The sequence below is a fragment of the Erinaceus europaeus genome, chromosome 18, assembly GCF_950295315.1.
Source record: "Erinaceus europaeus chromosome 18, mEriEur2.1, whole genome shotgun sequence".
NCBI lineage: Eukaryota > Metazoa > Chordata > Mammalia > Eulipotyphla > Erinaceidae > Erinaceus > Erinaceus europaeus.
The window spans coordinates 24344817-24365538 of NC_080179.1; the positions used below are offsets into that span (position 1 = coordinate 24344817).

Consider the following 20722-nt stretch of genomic DNA (forward strand, 5'->3'; position numbering starts at 1 on the left):
AAAGAAACTATCACTTACATGAAGTGACTTTCCACAGAACGGGAGAAGATCTTTACATGCCACCCATTAGATAGGAGACTAACAACAAAAATATATAAAGGATCCACTGAACTCAGCAAGAAGAAAACAAACAACCCCATCCAAATATGGGGAGAGGATATGAACAAAATAGTCACCATAAAAGAGATCCAAAGGGCCAAAAAATATGGAAAAATGCTTGAAGTCATTGATTGTCAGAGAAATGCAAATAAAGACAAGGAGAACCACCACACCCTTATAACAATATCTTACATTAGAAACAACAAATGTTGGAGAGGTTGTGGGGACAAAGGAACCCTCCTGCACTGCTGGTGGCAATGTCAGTTGGTCCAACCTCTGTGGAGAGAAGTCTGGAGAACTTTCAGAAGGCTAGAAGTGGATCTACCCTTGCATATTCCTTCCCCGGGGATATATCACAATTTGTAATAGCCAAAACCTGGAAGCAACCCAGGTGTCCAACAACAGATTAATGTCTGAGTAAGATGTGGTAGAGATACAAAATGGAATACTAGTCAGCTATTAAAAATGGTGAATTCGGGAGTCCGGAGGTAGCACAACGGGTTAAGCGCATATGGCGCAAAAACTCAAGGACCAGCATAAGGATCCCAGTTCAAGTCCATGGCTCCCCACCTGCAGGGGAGTCGCTTCATAAGCAGTGAAGCAGTTCTGCAGGTGTCTCTCTTTCTCTCCCCCTCTCTGTCCCATCTCTCTCCATTTCTCTCTGTCCTATCCAATAACAACAATAATAACTACAACAATAAAACAACAAGAGCAACAAAAATAAATAAATAAATAAATATTAAAAGAGACATAAAAATGGTGAATTCACCTTCTTCATCTCATCTTGAATGGGGCTAGGAGGAATCATGTTAAGTGGGATAAGTCAGAAGGATGAATATGGGATGATCTCACTCACAGGCAGAAATTGAAAACAAGATCAGAAGAGAAAACACTAAGGACTGGAGTTGGTGAATTGAACCAAAGTAAAAGACTCTGTGGTGGGGTAGGGCAGGGTTCAAGTCCTGGAACACTGACAGAGGAGGACCTAGTAGGGTTTGAATTTTTATGTGGAAAATTGGAAATATGCATGTATAAACTATTGCATTTTTTATCCTAATTTTTGATAGTACAGAGAGAAACTGAGAGAGGAAAGGAAGACAGAGGGGAGAGATAAAGACAGACACCTGCAGACCTGCTTCATGGCTTGTGAAGAGACTACACTGCTGGGAGGGATCCGAGGGCTTGAACCAGGATCTTTAAGTTGGTCCTGGTGCTTTGTGCCATGTGTACTTAACCCTCTGTGCTACCTCCTGACCCCCAAGCTATTGCATTTTAATAATCAATTGTAAACCATTAATCCTCCAATAAAGAAATTTTTAAAAGGAACTATTACTAAAACAAAGAGACTCCCACAGAGTGGGAGAAGATATTTATATGCCACACATTGGACAAAGGGCTAATAACAAAAAAAAATTCAAAAATCAGAAGAGAGGATATGGACAAAATCTTTACCAAAGCAGAGATCTAAAAGGCCAAAAGACATAAGAAAAATGCTCAGTCTTTGACTGTCAGAGAAAGGTAAAATAAAGTGTACAGATACAATTTTACACCTATCAGAATACCATACATTAGAAAGAAATGCAACAACAAATGTTGGTGAGGATGAGGAGAAAAAGGCAACTTTGTACATGGCTAATGAGAATACAGATTGGTTACAACCCCTGTGAGAAACAATCTGGAGACTCCTCGGAGCACTAAAAATGGCCCTACCCTAGGACACAACAATTCTAATACTGGGGCTATATCCAAAAGAGACAAGCACACCCATCTAAAAATATGTATGTTCATAGCAGCATGATTTGTAATAGCCTAATCTTAGAAATAACCCAGATATCCAATGTCAGGTACGAAGAAAGTTGTTATATATACAACTGAATAATACTCTGCTATCAAAATGATGAAAGCATCTCCTTTGCTTAATCCTGAGTTGAAGGTATGTTACATGAGATAAATCAAAAAGAGAGAGGCAAGTACTAGATGATCTCAGTTTTTTTAATTATTATCTTTGTTATTTGTTAGATAGAAAAAGCAGAAACCAAGAGGGAAGGGGGGAACAGATAGGGAGAGGGAGAGAGACAGACACTTGCAGCCCAGCTTCACCACTCTCAAAGCTTTCCCCTGAAAGTGGGGACTGGGGGCTCAAACCCAGGTCCTAGAGCGTTATAACATGGTGCTCAACCAGGAGCACCACCGCTGGGCCCTTAGGTTGGGTGTTTCTAAGCATTCATGAGAACTATAGTGGATTTTTGTTAGGAGGCCTGTGAGGGTTCCACAGAACTCTGATGGTGTGTGTAATGTAGAATTGTCCCTTGTAATCTTATAATTTTGTAAACTACCATGAAATCACTACTACATTTTCTAGTATTATAAATAAATTATATAAAAGATATCACAAGAAAACCCTAAAATAAGACACTTGCAGGTTTCATTTTAAAGCAGTCTTCCAGTTTAAATATAGCTTCATAAATATATCATATCCACTATTAATAAATCAAGCCAAGTCATTTGATGTACTAGGATATTATTTTAATCACCATATATGTCTCCATGGAAAAATTGAGAGCAAGCATTAGCAGAGTAATTTATTTTGAAAAATATCCTATTTCTGGTATGTCTTTTATGAAGACTAATTACTCATTAAAACTATAGACTCATACCTTTTTGATAAGTGTCACTAGATTAAAAAAATAATGAAGTATAATGTCTATTGTCCAACATAAAACCTAAGATCATTTATTATTTATGAAACTTAACTGTCATCTCTTATGTAGGGGTCTTACTAAATACAATAAATTCAAGCAACTCCCATTTAAGCAGTAGTAGTTTTGAGTTGACAACAGAAGTATGAATGTTGACTTTCTTAAGAATGCTAATTGTCTAGTTTCCTACATTTTATTAAATGTTCACCTAATCTAGATGAAATAGTTTATATTCAGCAGTATAGACATCAACATCACTGAGGCATAATCACCATCTAATGTAAAATATATTTAGACTTTATACTTGGACACTTAAATATATTACCAATAATTTTATAAGATCTCTGTAAAATAGCAGATTCAGACATTTTCAGCAATAAGGTTAAGTGCTATGCAGTTAGAAAAGTAAATGACAGGTTTAGGGATTAAGGTTTAGGACATCTGTTTTCAAAACCTTGTTCCATTTCAGCACTATTATCGATAATAATCCTCAATGAGCTCTAAGTGTAAACATTTTTAAATGTTTAAGTAGTAAGGACAGTGGTAAAAAAAAAAATCCCTATTTTTAAGGAAGTTCCAACCTAATTATGGGGAGAAGGTATGAAGGTATGTGCATAAGGAAACATTGGACTAAACGGGTCTATCAGACCTCCTTTTGCAGCAGTGAGAGGAGTATGAGCTCCCAACAGAGCAGATCACAGAAGAAGTAAATAGAGGAAGCCACATTTCACACTGTATCACATGGAAAGAAAACGCTAGATGTTAAGAAATACACAGCTGATTAGGTAAATTGCTTAGCTTCTTCAACTAAAAACCTCAACTCTCAGAATGTAGTTCCTTACCTTTCGACCATGCTCAGTAGGTCCAGATAGTCTGTTTCCACTCCTAGGATCCTCAAATACACTCCTCAGCTCATCAAGGGCAATGGAGAAGCGTTCAATTCTGCGCCGACCACTCAAGGAATCCTCCTTCAGTATTTCAGACTGGCGTTGCTCCCTGGAGTTGTCACTTTTGTTCTCAGGACTTCTCTCTCCAGGCTCTGAACTTAACATCTCTTCTCTTAGACTGCCTGGTGTTGCAGGATCTGAAGGTTCACGTGCCAATGCTACCCCTCCCTCAGGTTCAAGTAATTTGCTTTCTCGAGGCTGGAAAGGTTTGCAGCGACTACTGCCAAGACAACATTCACTTTTCTGGTAATCGTTGGATTCCCATTTCTGTCTCAGGAGGTTAAGGGAACCCTTCTGCATTGGAAAAGTGGATGGCTCCAGATTGTCCTACAATATCAAAAGTCCTTTCATCAAAGATATGCTCAGGAGTGTGAGTCATTTTCAAAATACTGTGTTTAGAAGTTCCATTCCTTAAGATTTGTGTTTCAGTATAGAAATCTAGCTCTGTGTCAATACATGTCAAATACATAGACACACACATATATTTTCTGCCCTCTAACCCTACTAAGTTATGTCACTTAGACAGTTAAGGAAAGAGCTGGTTTCTTAGACTTTTTTTTTTTTTCCTTACTGGGTGGGGGGGAGGGTGGTGTGTGTAGGGAGACTAATGGATTAGTCCTTGATGCATACAGTTTCTCATGTCCCTGTGACAGATGTCCACAAAACATTCTCAGCTCCAACTTGGGTCATTTCCCACCATCCTGCACCCGGAAGCACCCTCTAAAAAGAACTGATTTGTGCATTGTTCTGGAGGAAGTGATTGAGAGTATGCGATCACTGGCTGACCCAGCTGAATCCAAGTAACTGAAAGCTCCTTCCCTCCTCCGCCTTGATGGAATGTAGATTTAACACAGTTTTATACTAAAAGCAATTTCAAGGACATAGCAGTGAAAGAGTTTGTTGTTGATACCATCTGTATTATATACATGGTTAAACCCAGTTAAGGTTTCTAAAAACTTATAAGACTTTGAGGTTATTGCCAAGATTTAATGACTATCCAAGAAATGTCTCATTAACCAAATTCCCTTGTTATTAATACCACCACCTACCAATCTAGAGTGCTCTGCTTCTTTCCTTCAGTTCCTCTATTCCCTCCTTGTAAGGGGTCAGTTTTAAATTGTGTTTTTTAAGATAGAGATGGGGAAGGCAGAGAGAGAAAGAGAGCAAGAGAGACACCACAGCACCAAAGCTTCTTTCAGTGGTATGGGAGTCTCAAGGGAACCTGAGTCATGCACATAACAAAGCAGCACACTGTCCAAGAAAATTATTTCAACAGCCCCAGTTTCAAATTGCACTTGGGAAATTCCAGTTTGTCCAATGCTCTATCTACTGCACCAACTTCCAGACCAATTCCACAGTTTGTGAAGGAACACCTGAGTATTTGAATATAAAAGACAACCTAGGGAAACACAATCCCACCCTCCTCTTCTTCTTCTACCAGCTTCTCCTTTCTCTCTCTCTCTCTCTCTCTCTCTCTTACTCTTTTAATAGAAATAGAGTGATACAGAGACACAGTGGCACCGAAGTTTCGCCAACAGCTGGAGTGGGGCAGGGGTTGGAACCTGGGTCATGAACATGGCAAAGCAAGCACACTCCCAGATAAACTATCTTCCAACCCATTTTTTTTCATTCAATAGTGAATCAACCAACAATTATTCACAATGTACAATTTAAAGAACATTCATTGGTTAGCATATTCTTAAATAGACCAATTTAACATTTCTATAATAATTAAATAAAAGAATCTGTCTCTTGCTCATAATAGTTCAGAACTTTCTTTGAAATTATTTGTTTCTGAAAATGTTTTCAAAGTACTTCATAAATAAAAGACTAATAGCTAGCAGTTATTGAATTTTTGTTGTAAAGCAAACCCTTTGACAATAACTATATACACACACATACATGTGAGTGTGTGTATGATTTTTTAAAGATTTTTTTTAAAGATTTATTTATTTATTCACTTTTTTTTGCCCTTGTTGTTTCATTGTTGTAATTATTATTGTTGTTGTTGTTAGATAGGACAGAGAGAAATGGAGAGAAGAGGGGAAGACTGAGAGGGGGAGAAAGATAGACACGGCAGATTTGCTTCACCACTTGTGAAGTGACTTATCTGCAGGTGGGGAGCCGAGGGCTCAAACCAGGATTCTTACGCCAGTGCTTGCACTTTGTGCCACCTATACTTAACTCGCTGCACTACCACCTGACTCCGTAAGTGTGTGATTTTAATTCCAAAATTATCACAATCAGTTCATTACTGCTATTGCTACTATTTTCTAGAAAAAAAGGGTGAGGAAGGACAGGGGTAGATAACATAATGTTTATGCAGAGACTATGAAATCCCAGGTTCAGCCTCCTGCACTATTATAAACCAGAGCTGAGCAGTGCTCTGGTAAAAAAAAAAAAAAAAAAGAAAAAAAAAAAAGAAAAAAAACAGAAAGAAAACAGAAAAAATTGAAAAGCAAATTGTCCAAGGTTCTGAGTGGTAAGGAAAACAAGAATTTGAAATTCACCTGTATATTTGCAGACTCTGGCTATGAGTGTTTTGACTCTCTGTTACCTTAAGTGTCCAACATCTCTGTGTTAAACTGATTAGAATTTTACCTCTAGTATGTGGTCAATAAAAAATTACAAAAATCAGAGGCTGGGAACCTGGTGTTGATGCTCCTGGGTGAGCACCCCTGTTACAATCTGCAAGGACCAGGGTTCCAGCCCTCGGTCCCCACCTGCAGGGAGAAAGCTTCACAAGTGATGAAGCAGTGTTGCAGGTTTCTTTCTCTCTCTCTCACTTTCTATCTTCTCCTACCCTCTCAGTTTTTGGCTGTATCCAATAAATAAAGATAATAAATATTTAAAAAAAGAGAAATTATTTTTTTAAATGTATATCAGAGGCTGGATGCTGGCACACCATTTTGAGTGCTAACATTACCATGTGCAACTACTTAGGTTTAATGACCCAGGCCCCCGCCCGCAGAGCAGGTGCTTCACAAGCTGTGAAACATGGTTGCAGGTATCTTTTCTTCTCTCTTCCTTTCTTTTTCTTTTCTTTTCTTTTCTTTTCTTTCTTTCTTTTTTTTTTTTTTTTTTTTTGCCTCCAGGGTTATTGCTGGGCTCAATGCCTCCACTACGAATCCATTGCTCCTGGAGGCAATTTTTCCCATTTTGTTGCCTTTTCTGTTGTCGTTATTGTTATTGTTGCCATTGCTGTTGTTGTTGGATAGAACAGAGAGAAATCAAGGGAGGAGGGGAGACAGGGAGGGGAAGAGAAAGACACCTGTGGACCTGCTTCACTGCCTCCTCAAACCACAATCCTTTTGCTGGTCCTTGAGCTTCGTGCCATGTGAGCCTAACCCCCCACTGCACTGCCTCCCAACACCCTCTCTCTTCCTTTCTACTTCCCCCTCTCTCCTTAATTTATTTCTTTTCTATCATAATAAAAGAAAAAATGACTTTTGGGAGTAGTGGATTCATTGTGCAGGCATCAAATTCCAGCAATAATCTTGGTGGCAGATAAAACAAATAAATCAAGTGCTAAAATGTACTATTTTGAGGAACAAACACACATACCAATCATATGTGACAGCCTGGGTTTTTGAAATATATTTAGCCATTTTCTGTTAACTCAGAGGCTCTACAGTGATAGTTTGAAAGTTGAAAAACATTGCTCTTCAGGGATAATACTTATTCCTGGAAAAGTATTAGTAGAGTGATAAGCAGTACCGCTTAGATTAAGTCTGTAAATATTTCTAAAGGTCACCTAATACAATGACTCTGGATTTCTTTGAAAACATTTTGTACATTAGGACTCAGTACACATACATTTATATATAAATGTCTGTCTTTATATACATATGTTTATTATAATTTATAGTTTATATATGTTATATACATGTAAACTTTTTCATTAAATAATGTTTCCTTATGTGAAACATCTGGTGATACAACCTACTCTGATATCCTTCACTTGAAAAATGTTTTCTACTCAGAAATTCGTTTAATATTGTATTTAATAGTTTGTAAAATTTTATCTATCTCTGTATATTACAGCAAGGGTTTAATACTAAATTGAGTTTTACTGTGACCTTACAAAGACTTCTTAGGTAAAATATATTCGTATATTCTGTGGCTTTATTTTTAAGGAATAAGTTAGATAATATGTATTTGACATCAGGTGTTTATTAGATTCCTTCTCCTAACAGCTGATAATTCACCTAGTCCCATTTAAGTCTAAACAGCATCACTATGATCACTCAGATATTTATATTTCACATATATCTCCCAGGTACATGTGCCTAGGAGGAGAAAGGAGATTATTTTAAAGCCATAATTTCACAGATTGAACAGACTGGAAAAGTTAGTTTTAATAACGATGTCAATAAGTCTAGTTTAGTCACTTATTATAGTAAGTCTTTCAATATAATTGTGGCATAAAACAATTAAGCACACGTGGCACGAAGCACAAGGACCGTGTAAGGATCCAGGTTCGAGCCCTCAGCTCCTCTCCTTCAGGGGAGTCGCTTCAGGCCATGAGCAGGTCTGCACGTGTCTTTCTCTCTCTCCCCCTCTCTGTCTTCCCCTCCTCTCTCCATTTCTCTCTGTCCTATCTAACAATGATGACATCAGTGATAACAATAATAATTACAACAACAGTAAAAAACAAGGACAACAAAAGGGAAAATAAATAAATATAATAAATAAATAAATATAAAAAATTAAGAAAACCTTAAAAAATAAGACTTGAATATCTGCTTGGAAAAGTGATCAGCATATGCTTAATCAACATGTGCTATAAATATCTGTGCAAATAGACTTCAGAAAAAAGAAAAACTACTAAGGAATGATAGAGGCATTCTCACAGCTGATAATTGTGACCATGCGAGGTAATTTAATGAAGTAATTGCTTGTAAGCCAACCTTGAGGGAATGGGAATGGAAAGAAGGTGAAAAATTTTTGGCAAGGATATAGAATTTCTGGTTCTAGATAAAGTTGAATAAACACACTTTCCTCTATTCCCCTAGAAGTGCAACTAACCCCCTGAATATTGTATATGATAAAAACATGCTAAGAGGTGAAAGAAAATAAACAGAATACCAAGGCACTTTAGATCCAAGGAATAACTAGGTGGTAAGTTCCTTGGTTTCTTTTCAAAAATAAATTCAACTTGTTGAGCTAAATAGGAATTGTTGTTGGGCTAAATAGGAATAAATAAATTTCCCCAAGAAAAATTTGCTTTCTTCAGTCAAGGAACCAAGAAAGGAATGACTTAGGAAAACCTAAGTCTATTTTTGACCACAGACAAGTGTAATAAAACTGAGAACTCAGAAACGAGCCTCCATACCTACAATTAATTTTTGATAAGGCTCCCCCAAATATTAGAGAAGGTAGAGTCTCTGGTTTTGGGAAAAGTGGGTTGAAATAAGCAGATGAGAGAAATTAGACCACAACACATCACCATGTACAAAATTCAATCCCAGGGGGCCAGACATTGGTGCACCCGGTTAAACACACATAATACTAAGCTCATGCAAAGATCCACGTTAAAGCCCCCAACTCCCTAACCGCAGGGGTGAGGGTGCTTCACAAGTGGTTAAGCAGGTCTGCAGGTGTCTCCCTCTTTATCTTTCTATCTCCTCCCTCCTCTCTCAACTTTTCTGTGTCCTGAACAATAAAAAGGAAAAAAATGGTCACCAGGAGCAGTGAATATGTAGATCCAGCCCTGAGCCTCAGTGATAACCCTGGAAGCAAAAAAAAAAAAAAAAAAAAAATCCAAAGACATCAAATACATAGACATTAGACCAGACCAGATAGAAGATAACATTGGCCAAACACTTCATAATCTGGAAATCTATTCTTTGATGACTCTAGTCTTCAAACAAACAAAAATTAAAAAATTGAAAAGCTTCTGCACAGCAAAGGGAACCATTACCAAAACAGAGAAACACTCTACTGATTGAGAGAAGTTCTTTATATGACATATGTTAGATAAAGGGATAATAATCAAAATATAGAAAGAACTCAAGAAACTCAGCAACAACAACAAATAAACAAACAGAAAAAGAACAACATTATTAAACAACAGAGAGAGGACATGTACAGGATAATCCTCTAAGAGGTCCAGAGAGTCAACAGACATATGCTTAAAGTCACTGATTATCAACTAAATGCAAATAAAGCAACTATGAGAAACTACTTCTTTCCTGTGAAAATATTATCAATTAAGAAGGGCATGCAGGGAATACCCCCCAACACTTCATCTGTACTATTCCAGTCTTTAGGTCTATGACTGTTCAACAATTTGTTTGGCTTTGTATGTTAACTCTCTTTTCAGTCACCAGTTGCCAGATGCCAGCAAGATGCTGAGCAGACTTCCCTGGACAGAAGACCCCATCAATGTGTACTGGAGCTCTGCTTCCCCAGAGCCCCACCCTACTAGGGAAAGAGAGAGGCAGGCTGGGAGTATGGATCAACCAGTCTATGCCCATGTTCAGTGGGGATGTAATTACAGAAGCCAGACCTTCCACACTCTGCAACCCACAAGAAAGAAAGAAAGAAAGAAAGAAAGAAAGAAAGAAAGAAAGAAAGAAAGAAAGAAAGAAAGAAAGAAAGAAAGAAAGAAAGAAAAGGCAGAAACATCTACTGAAAAGCAGGTGGGGCAATGGAAGGAACTTTTCTACACTATTGATTAGAATGTAAATTAGTCCACACAGTTATATAGGTCAACGTAATAAAGGATAAGAAACATGGCAATTTAGTTATTGCCTTTTAGCTCTGATTGCAAACCCTTAAATATATGCTTCACGGTAAATGACTTTAAGCATTTTGCCTTTGAAGTGAGCACATAGTTCAGCTATCAGTATCAGTAGAGGGCACTGCAGGAACATTGCTGCAAGAAATTTTTTGCAACTCCTGAGTTGGCAAGATGTCAAAGGTTATGAATGTGAGAACACCCGTGGAGAATGCCCAGCCACCTTCTTAGAATACCTAAGCATAATCTTTCCACAATCTTTCAACATGAAAACAAATTCCATAGCTACCTATGCTCCAGTGAGTCACACAACAAATAGCTTTAGGTTATAAAAGTCCCTGTGTAGACTGAATGCAACCTGATGATGACCCAGAAAATAAACATAGATTGGTTGTCCCTTCTCATCAGCCCCCTGAATAGCATCTGTGCTCTGAAGGTCTCTTGCCCAAAGAACTATCTATACTCCCATTACTTTGCTACCAATTGCTAATCACCTGTTCAGTCTCTACCCTGGAAGCTGACTATTGCAGGACCTGCTCTGCAAAGTTAAGACTAGTAAGATTCTCTGCTCTTCAGTAAACTGAAATATAACCTTTACAAGGATGTCTGAATAGATTATAGTCTCCTTCAGCTCCAGTCTCCTATATATTATTATTATAGCTTTAGCACAGTTAATTCTTTACATTAAGTATCCCCTCTTTGAGCTTTTATGTACCTCTAAGTTACTAACTGGCTATCACTCTCTTCCTCAACAAGAAATGTTTATTCTCTAATTCCAATAGTGATACTGACATTTTCAGTATTGTCAGTGATGATGGAGTGACATGTGGCTAGGAACATCTCTCCCTTGTCTCCTCATAGTCTTGGTCAACAAATGAACACCAATATAGCAGAGAGCAACCGTGCCTTAAGACTGTCTCATTGACCCCTAGTGTTTGATGTCATTCTTCTGAAAATAACACAAAAAGAATTATCTAAATACGTAATTTTAAGAAAGATAATAGTCACCCCATTCTGAGAAAATTACATATGCGCTTCCATGTGAAGGCTGTGATTTCTTGCAAACAACAACAAAACGTTAAGTCATTTGATCTGAGTCTAAATTTATTGAACAAGAGAATCTTTCTCCATAAATTTTTAACAACATCCCTCTTCCTTAGGCATTGTTTTCTATTAAGGTTATTTGATAAATGTTGAAATAAGATATAGTCACTCGCTAATTATAAAAGGCAAACCTCATATTATATAAAATGTTATAAATTGAGTATCCCTCTCACTTAGTTGTGGCTTTTCCAAAATTTCAAAAAATGTATTCATGTTAATTACATTTAACAAATGTCTCTTTTGTATTTCTTTTTATTAAAATAATATCTGGCATAATTAAGATAATATGTTAATCTGTAACATTTATGTACAAAAGGAATCTTATTGGGGGACAGGTGATGGCATACCTGGATAATTGCACATAGTACTAAGCACAGGGACCCATTTAAGGATCCGGGTTTGTGACCCTGCTTCTCACCTGCAGGGTGGGGTGGAAGCTTCACAAGCTGTGAAGCAGGTCTGCGGGTGTCTATCTTTCTCTCTCGCTCTGTATCTTCCTTTCTCCTCTCAACTTCTCTCTCTGTCCTGTCCAATACAATGGAAAAAATGGCTTCCAGGAGCTGTGGAGTAGTAGTGTCAGGACTCAGCCTCAAGGATGACCCTGGAGGCAAAAATAAATAAATAAATTAAATATTAAATAATCTTTCCCATCTTTCAGGGAATTGTGCAAGTCAGAATCTAAAGATATATGAACTGAGGAAGATACCTGTATACTTTATAACAATGAGCTGAAATAAAGATCTGAAGAGACTATGAAGCTGATGCTGTCTTTTCTCAGAAGCATTCTGCAGAGGGTTACAAATTGGTTATAGCATCACAGTCTTTCACTGATTTGACTCATGTAGGAATCTATGCGTGTGTGTGTGTGTGTGTGTGTGTGTGTGTGTGTGTGTGTGTGTGTGTGATTTCCCAGGTTTCGTTGTTCCTGGATGATTTTTTAGATAGAAAGAGAAAGGCAGAGAGAAAGACAGCATAGTATTTAAATGCCCCATAGTGCCATGGGAGCTGGGAGCTTGAAACTAGCAGAGCGAATCAGGTCCCCTCTCATGTATGTTCACATATTCAAGAATATGTTACTGTGATGAAGTCTATAGACCATCACTGGGACACGTAGGTAAGTAATGCTCAAGAACAGCTCAAGTTCAGGGATTCTGGACCTCGATTTTTCTCTTTCAGGTATTTAATTAAATGAAATCAGTGTGTTGAGTCATTGAACCTGAGAATGCAATAAGGCAGATTAATAAAGAATAAAATTTAAAAAGTATCCATGGGCACTATAAGCTAATTGATGACCTGAAAAAAAAAGGGGGACATCACAGCCACTGTTGGCCTTTTCATAGAAGTTTATGCTGTTTTGCCCATCATATAGGAGACATCAATTGTTAAGGTTCTCACCTAAATAAATGAATTCTGCATTTGTCTGTATATAAAAATGGTTTTAGTCATTCAAGGAATTTTTTTTTGTCATTGTTGGACAGGACAGAGAGAATGGAGAGAGGAGGGGAAGACAGAGAAGGGGAGAGAGAAAGACACCCGTAGACCTGCTTCACCGCTTATGCAGCGACTCCCCTGTAGGTGAGGAGCTGGGGGCTCAAACCAGGATCCTTATGCTGGTCGTTGAGCTTCATGCCACCTGCACTTAACCTGCTGTGCTACCGCCAGACTCCCTCAAGGAATTTTTAATCAAGATTTTCCCTATCATCCTTTCTCTTTAGAATTTAATCACTGTGCCCTTTCAGTATTAAGTATTCCTTATTTTCTCTCCACTTAGAGTCTGTTAACGCTGTTTCTTCTGCCACATGGTTGTTCCCTCTCTTGTACTCCTGATATTTCCTAGTTATATTTTAGGTCCCAACTTAAGACATGATTCCCTCAGGGAGTTATTCTTGACTTATCAAAGATATTCAGTGATATCTAATTATTTAAAAAATGTAAGGTTTTCAAAGAAACTTCTTTCAAAATCCAATCTTGCAAAACATTAATAGAATTGTTTAAATAGAGAGCTAAAATCTGCCAAGACTTTATATATATGTATGTATATATATATATATATATATATGCAAGAACTACCTTTTCATATTATAATTCCAAAATTTAGATTGTTTTTTTGCTGCCAAGTGATCTATCTCATGTGGAAAAAAATACTTAGTATTTTACAAGAACAATTTTTAAACAAGGAAAGTAAAGCGTGTTCAAAAATAAGTTTAATATATTAAAATATTTTCTTACAGTTTCTGGTCTCTGTAATTGTTATAATCATTTCCTACCTCTATTACTGTAACAATTAGCTTATTTATAATTATAATAACAATATACACGTTTTGACCCATTTCATAAATAGCCAAGTACACATAAAGAAAAACTATGTATTTGAGTAGCTCTCAATAAGAAAGAAATATGAAATGCTTTCCAGTCTACTGAAATTCTCTAAAGTCAAGTCTCAAGCAAACTTTGTAAATAGTCTCATTTGATTTACTAAAACATCTTATAAATCATAACTCTTGTTTCTTGTATTTGAAGATATACTTTGGTATACTTTTCTATTGAGAGTGTTTACAGCTTAAAGTATGTTATTTATCAAGTTGAAGCAGATCTAGAAATCTCAGAAATGTATGTTTATTTCAGAATGATAGAAAGTGAAGAATTTTTAATTGTCTGATTAAAACTGACAAGTGATGATACATTTTAACCTATGATTTGAAAAAAAATATTTTTTCTCTTAACATAGAAATATTCAACACAAGCAAATACACTTAAATGGTATTAAACATAAGCAAACATACTTAAAATTTAGTAAGCTAGAGCCATCCAAATTAGCAAATATAAAGATAAGGAAGAAATAAATTTATGGCGTAACACTAAGAAAGCCAGAGAAAGGGTCATACATTTCATTATTATTTCAAAATATATGCATGAGTTCAGGTGCTGAAAGCATTTTAAAAATGAAAATAATTGTATTCATGTATATAATTGAGCAGTTGGTTGTTCCATACTTTTAAATTAAAAAAAAAAAACAACAAAACATTGTATTTAGCACTATTAGTTTAAATTATTCCTTCCATGGATGTAAAAAAAAACAAGTCACAATGCCTATACAACTAATTTTTCTGATTTTTTTTATTTCTCACCTATTGCTTTAATGTTTATAGCATCAACTTTTAATCTTCTTAGTTTTCATTAAGCAAAGTATGGGCATTGAAGGTAATTTAAGCCCAAGAGTCAGTTTACTGTAGTCATCTCTGTTTTAAATTACATCACTACCAAACCCTCTCTGGAAACAGCACCCAAGCCCTCTTGTCTTTTTCTTAAGTGTTGAAATGTATGCGTATGCAAACATTCATGGGTATAAATATTGGGTTGTCAAAGACATTTTGATGTATTTTCTCTAAGTTTTTCTCTGCAAAAATACGGCATGACTTTTCTGACAACCATATGCCTACATACTGTCATCGATGAAACAAAAAGGGCATGTCTAACTAATTACAAGTGATGTCATTTTCACTATTCTGAAGTCATGCCAAACATTATTTCAAAAAAGAACACAAGTTTCCATTCCAGGAACTCGAGGAGAAGCCTACACATATTTCCCGTAGAACATGGGTGGAAGGCATTGTGCCAGATGCAGGAAGGTGAAGTTCTGCAGAACTCTGCCCATTCATTTAAAGATCCTTTTCAAGTTCTGCCCGGGGTTTGGGTTGCTTGTCAGATCTGCTTTGTAAATTAATTTCAGTTGTACATTAATTTACTTATCATTGTGAAAACTCATCACTGCCCCTTTTCATTTTTATTATATCTACTGATTTGTGTATTTTCTCTTTCCCCAAAGCTCACTATTCTCATAGACCTCCTATTTTAGAGGTGAAAACATTTCCTGAAGCCCTTTTGACCTGAAAATATATATTTCTTAGATAATAGATTTATCCATTCTCATACCAACAAAAGGTTGGAAACTTTGTTTTAATAAAAATGAAGCCACTGCCAATTAGAGGATTAAAAAAAAGATATCATAGAGGAATGAAGATGTATTATAGGGTGACATGTTTTTAGTGGACTTCTCATCTGTGGTAACTGCTGCTAATTGCCTGGAAGGGGAAACTATTTTCAGTGTAATGCTAACTTCCTTTAAAACAGAAGCTAATGGCTCCAACAAAATGACTGAGCATAAAAAGATTGTGAGGGGTATCAGCATCAGCAAGTTACAGTTTCAAACAACAAAACAAAAGGTTTCCAAGATCCTGCCAAATTTAAGTTGTCACTGAGCCAGATTCTCTGGCAAGGAAATCCTCAGTCTTGCAACTGTAGAAAGCAATGTAGGGAAATACAACACATTAGTGCCTTTCAATAAAGGTAAGTTCCATAACATTTATTATCAATGAAAGATAATTTATTTCCATTTTAGTCACATATTTCTGTTACCAAGCATTCTTATTATTACTGAGAATCATTCTCATACAATAGTCATTTGTTCAGAAGAAAACAATCATAAATGCAATGACTATATGTATATCTCAAAGATAAACAATCGGATCTTTTGGAGGGAGGGAAATTTTTTACTATTGATAGTTTTTTTCTAAACAGCTACTTGATAAGAATGTGTAATAAATTGGAATTTTTATTATTAAAGTAAAAGCTCAGTAAAGTTTTAATATTACCAGCTCATTATTTTTTCAGATCATTTTAACTTCATCAGAACAGATCTTCAATTTCTTTCTGAAAATGTATCTAAAATTAGTACATAATTTGCCACTAGTAAGATTATACATAATTCATATATATGAAGAAAAAGATAGTAGGAATAATACATTTGTTTATCTCACTTCATTTTATCCTCTCATGCACATTTATTAAGAAGCTGGCATAGTACCTATCTACATCAAGTTATAAGAAAGACTTATGAAATTGTATATTTGCAATAAGCTTATCTTACCGCCATGTTCCTTCCTGTCAAGTTTCTGTCGTGTGACTCTGCTACCACAGTTATAAATCTATTAAGGGAAAACAAGTATTTAACAGTTCTTTAACTCACTGATCTCATCTAACTAATGAATATAAAGCATGATGGACACACGTCGCTAGATAGCGGTTACAAGACACCAAATCTCTCATAGCTACTAGCTCTGGGAACTACATTATTTAGTAACTCATGGAAGAGAGAAGTACACTTTCGACCATAACCCCTGCTTGTGCTGAGTACTCAGCTTACAAGGTTTACCAGGTAAAGGTTGATTGAAGCAGCTTTTGTTTCCAAATTCTATAGAACAAAAACATCTCCAAAGGATCACAGCATCACAGGATACTGTCTGCAGGGCATGGAAAAATTGGTGTTTAATAAAACAAGACACAGTTGAATGTTTCATAGATCATCACAAACAGGTTAGGTACCCAACAGTACCTGCTATTTAACAGGAAGCTGATAAACTGTCAAATATGCAGACTTCTCCCATATTCACATGCAGAATTCATATATAGAACAACCATTCCAGACTTGCTATCATGAAATTTAAAGGATGAATCTCAAGGTTACTAATGAATAGGAAAGGGTGGCTTCAGAATTTACTGTAGGAAGTTGCTGAAGGATTAAAAGGCTTTTCAAGTTTGGTTTTCACCTTTATTGTGGACCAACATCACCAAAGATGTTTCAGACAGTGCAGGTTTCTTGGGCAGTTCCAGATTTCATAGCTCTGGACTGTGGTCTGAGAACACGTCTTCTCACAAAGCACCAAAAATAATTCTGATATCAGAAGTTTACAGGCTCTATAATTTAAATAATACTTTGCCACATTGACAGAAATGTCAAAGAACTGTGAAAGGCACAAAGAACTGTATAAGACACAACATTCTTGATCGCTTATTATTTGGAAGGTGGTAAGCTAAGTACTTATAAGTCACATAATCACTATATAAAGAGAGAAAATAGTAAGTGTTAAGTTAAAAGACTGTTGAAAAGAGAATGCCAGTTCATTGACTGAATTTATACTGTGTTTGCATTGTGTTGCAGCTGCTCTGAGAGTATTGCTGTGCTTTAAAAATTAAATGTACTTCCCTAGTCTTGGAACCACTAGAGTGGGGCTCACTTTCCTGCATGCTTCTCTCAATTCATACCAAATGATATTGTATCTGCTGATCCCAAACTAATCAACACAAGTACCACCTCAGCATACTTCACTTCAGACTGTGTCCAGAGACACCAGGAGTGGCATGTCAACCCTTCAGCCTCATTACTCAGGTGAGACCTTTCCTTTCATAGGATTCTCTAATTCCATTCTGGGTGTTTCACTTCCTAACAAAGTCCCAAAACCTAGATATAGACCAGGTGCCATAAAATAGGGCATATGTTCACATGTATCCATAAATTAGGGCAAAATATATACCTGAAAGCAAAAGTGCCCAATATTCTGCAATGAGTCAGTATATACAGCAAGCAAGTAGAAAGACTTCAAAAGACACCATAAAGTTTCTGATGAAGTAGTGCCTACTGAGACTTAGATACCCTCTTCACATACTTCCTATTATACTTCCCTCAGTCACTCCAAAGCTAACCTTATCAAAGTAAGGACTGCAGAAGCTAAATAAGGGCAAGAGACTGGCATACTTTAACTATGACTCGTTAGTCATTGTAAGGCCACCCCATCAGCTGGGGCCCTAGTTGGGGAGTCCTGGAATTCTCAAACAGACATGATGGACTTAGACCTCAAATAGATCCCTCTCTCCATTGTTACTGGTCATCTCTATCAGGAAAAACCCAATAGACCCCTTGTGGGTCCCCATAGGACCTTGCTCTCAATGTGAATCAATAAAGGTAGAGAATGTTCCCTTCTCCGAAGGGAGGTTGGACAACATACTCTATGTTCCATCTAAGGAAGATAGGTACTGAAATTGAGGTAGCATGGAATGTTCCTACTCATGACCACAGAATGTGAGCTCAGATCTACAGGGATGCAGAGGTCACATAGGCTCCTAAACTGAATATGGGCCCCAGATCAGATCAAAATGATTGATTTTACAGTCAACAATATTTATACACTTTTCTCATATTTGGGAGCTACTCTCTTCCCTGATCCAGCTTTCTGGTCCTTTTTCTAGCCATAACATCTTCTCCCCAGACAACAACTTGGGTCCACCCACATATCAGATGTCAGGCTCAGGAAAAAAACAAACTAGTGTAGTCATGTAGGCTCTTTGGAATAAAACTAAAATAGGACTACTAACCATATATAAAACAGAGAGACCTCCCCCAACTCTTCATATGAACTATTCCAGCCTTTAAGTTCATGATTAGTCAACAATTTGTATTAAATAAATACAAACTAGTTAATATGAACAGGCCCAATGCCAGCTAACAAAATTGAAACAATTATCAAAAACCTTCTGTATGTTTCATACATGAATGAATTAGAACTACTCCTGAGTCATTCATTCATGCCATTAGTCTGGTTTTTGTAATTTCTAGGGTTTTCTTTCTATTTTTCTTTCTTCATCTCTTTCTTTATTTCTCTCTCACACACACACTTTCTTTCTTTCTTTCTTTCTTTCTTTCTTTCTTTCTTTTCTTTCTTTCAGCACAGCACTGCTCAGTTCCGCCTTATGATAGCACAGGGAACTGAATCTGGGCCACTGGAGTCTCTAGTAGACATTTTGCTTAATTGCTAGGCTGTCTTCCCAGCCCTATGATACAGTGTTTTTGGTTTCTAAGAATATCTCACACCCCTAAAACTTATATCCCACTTTTAGAAAGAGACATAAGAATGGGAAAATGTGTGTGTGTGTGTGTGTGTGTGTGTGTGTGTGTGTGTGTGTGTGTGTGTGTGTGGTTTTAATGGTTTATAGTACAGTCTTTGACACACATGCACAATTTCCAGTCTCCCCTTGATTGTGATATATAAGGCTCGCCAGTGTCCCAGTGTCCTTCACCCTGTCCCTTTATCTGGTTTCACAGAGTTCTTGGCTTTGGTGTAATACACTACACTCAGACCATGTTTCACCTCATGTTTTCCCCTATGTTCTTTGTTCTTAAATTCCACCTATTGTGAGATCACTCAGTATTGGTCTTACTCTTTCTGGCTTGTCTCAATGAACATGATGCCTTCTAGTTCAGACCAAAATACTGTAAAAAAGATGATCACATCATTTTTGACAGCTACATAGTACTTCCTTATGTGTAAGTACCACAGCTTCCTTGTCCATTCACTTGTTATTCGGCACCTGGGTTGCTTTAAGCATGCACTATTACAAACTATGCTATGAACATTGGCATGAACAAGTCTTTTCAGATAGTTTTTGCTTTTTGCTTGCTTTGTTTTCCTGGGGTAAATCTCTAGGAGAGGGATTGCTGAGTCATAAGGTAGATCCATTTCTAGAATTCTGATGAATCTCCAGATTATTCTCCACTGATGCTGGACCAATTTACATTCCCACCAGAAATGTAGGTCAGTCCCTTTCCAAATCACAGCCTCTTCAACAGTTGGCATTTGCCTCTTTGAAGACATTATCACAGGTGTAAAGTTGTATTTCATTGTTATTATTTGCATTTGTTTTTTTTTCACATGTCTGTTGGGCCTTTGAATATCTTCCTGGGGAGATTATGCCTATATCTTCCCCGTCCCCCCCCCCCCCCACTTTTCAGTAGGGTTGTCTTTTTATTGTTGACTTTGGTGAGTTCACTGTGTGTTTTGGCTATCAGTACTCTCTGTATGATGTATGACATAAAGATATTATCCCACTCTATGGGGGGTCTCATTGTTATGATAATGAATCGCTTTGCCTTACAGAAGCTTATTATTTGATGTAGTCCCATTGATATATTTTTGCTTTTGTTTTCCTTGCAATTAGATTTAAATTGGTAATGATGTTGCAATGACTTAAATGGAAGACAGTTCTGCTCATGTTTCTCTCTAAGTATTTGATAGCTTCAAGTCTAACTTTTGAATCTTTGATCAAGTGAATCTGCCCTCAATTTCCTTCCCCAGAAATACTTAAGTTTCAGTGGCCAGAATTGCAACATATCACCAATCAACATGGTAGGAAGTCTGGGAGGTCAAATAATTTTTGTAGTACATAGTTACTTAGAATACAAATCTGTTTCAGTAAAGGCAAACAAATAGGTAAAGTCAAGATGGCTGCATAAAGATAAC

General features: G+C 36.8%; 1 protein-coding gene across 1 annotated transcript; it reads right to left on the bottom strand.

The window, feature by feature from the left end:
* Window positions 1–3601: 3601 nt before the first annotated feature.
* Window positions 3602–20077, bottom strand: LOC132534362 (uncharacterized). Its single transcript, XM_060178287.1, has 4 exons — window positions 19999–20077; window positions 19644–19695; window positions 16519–16576; window positions 3602–4072 (listed from the first exon to the last, which is right to left on the bottom strand). The coding sequence occupies exons 1-4, from the start codon at window positions 20075–20077 to the stop codon at window positions 3602–3604; spliced, it is 660 nt and encodes a 219-aa protein (XP_060034270.1).
* Window positions 20078–20722: the final 645 nt, after the last annotated feature.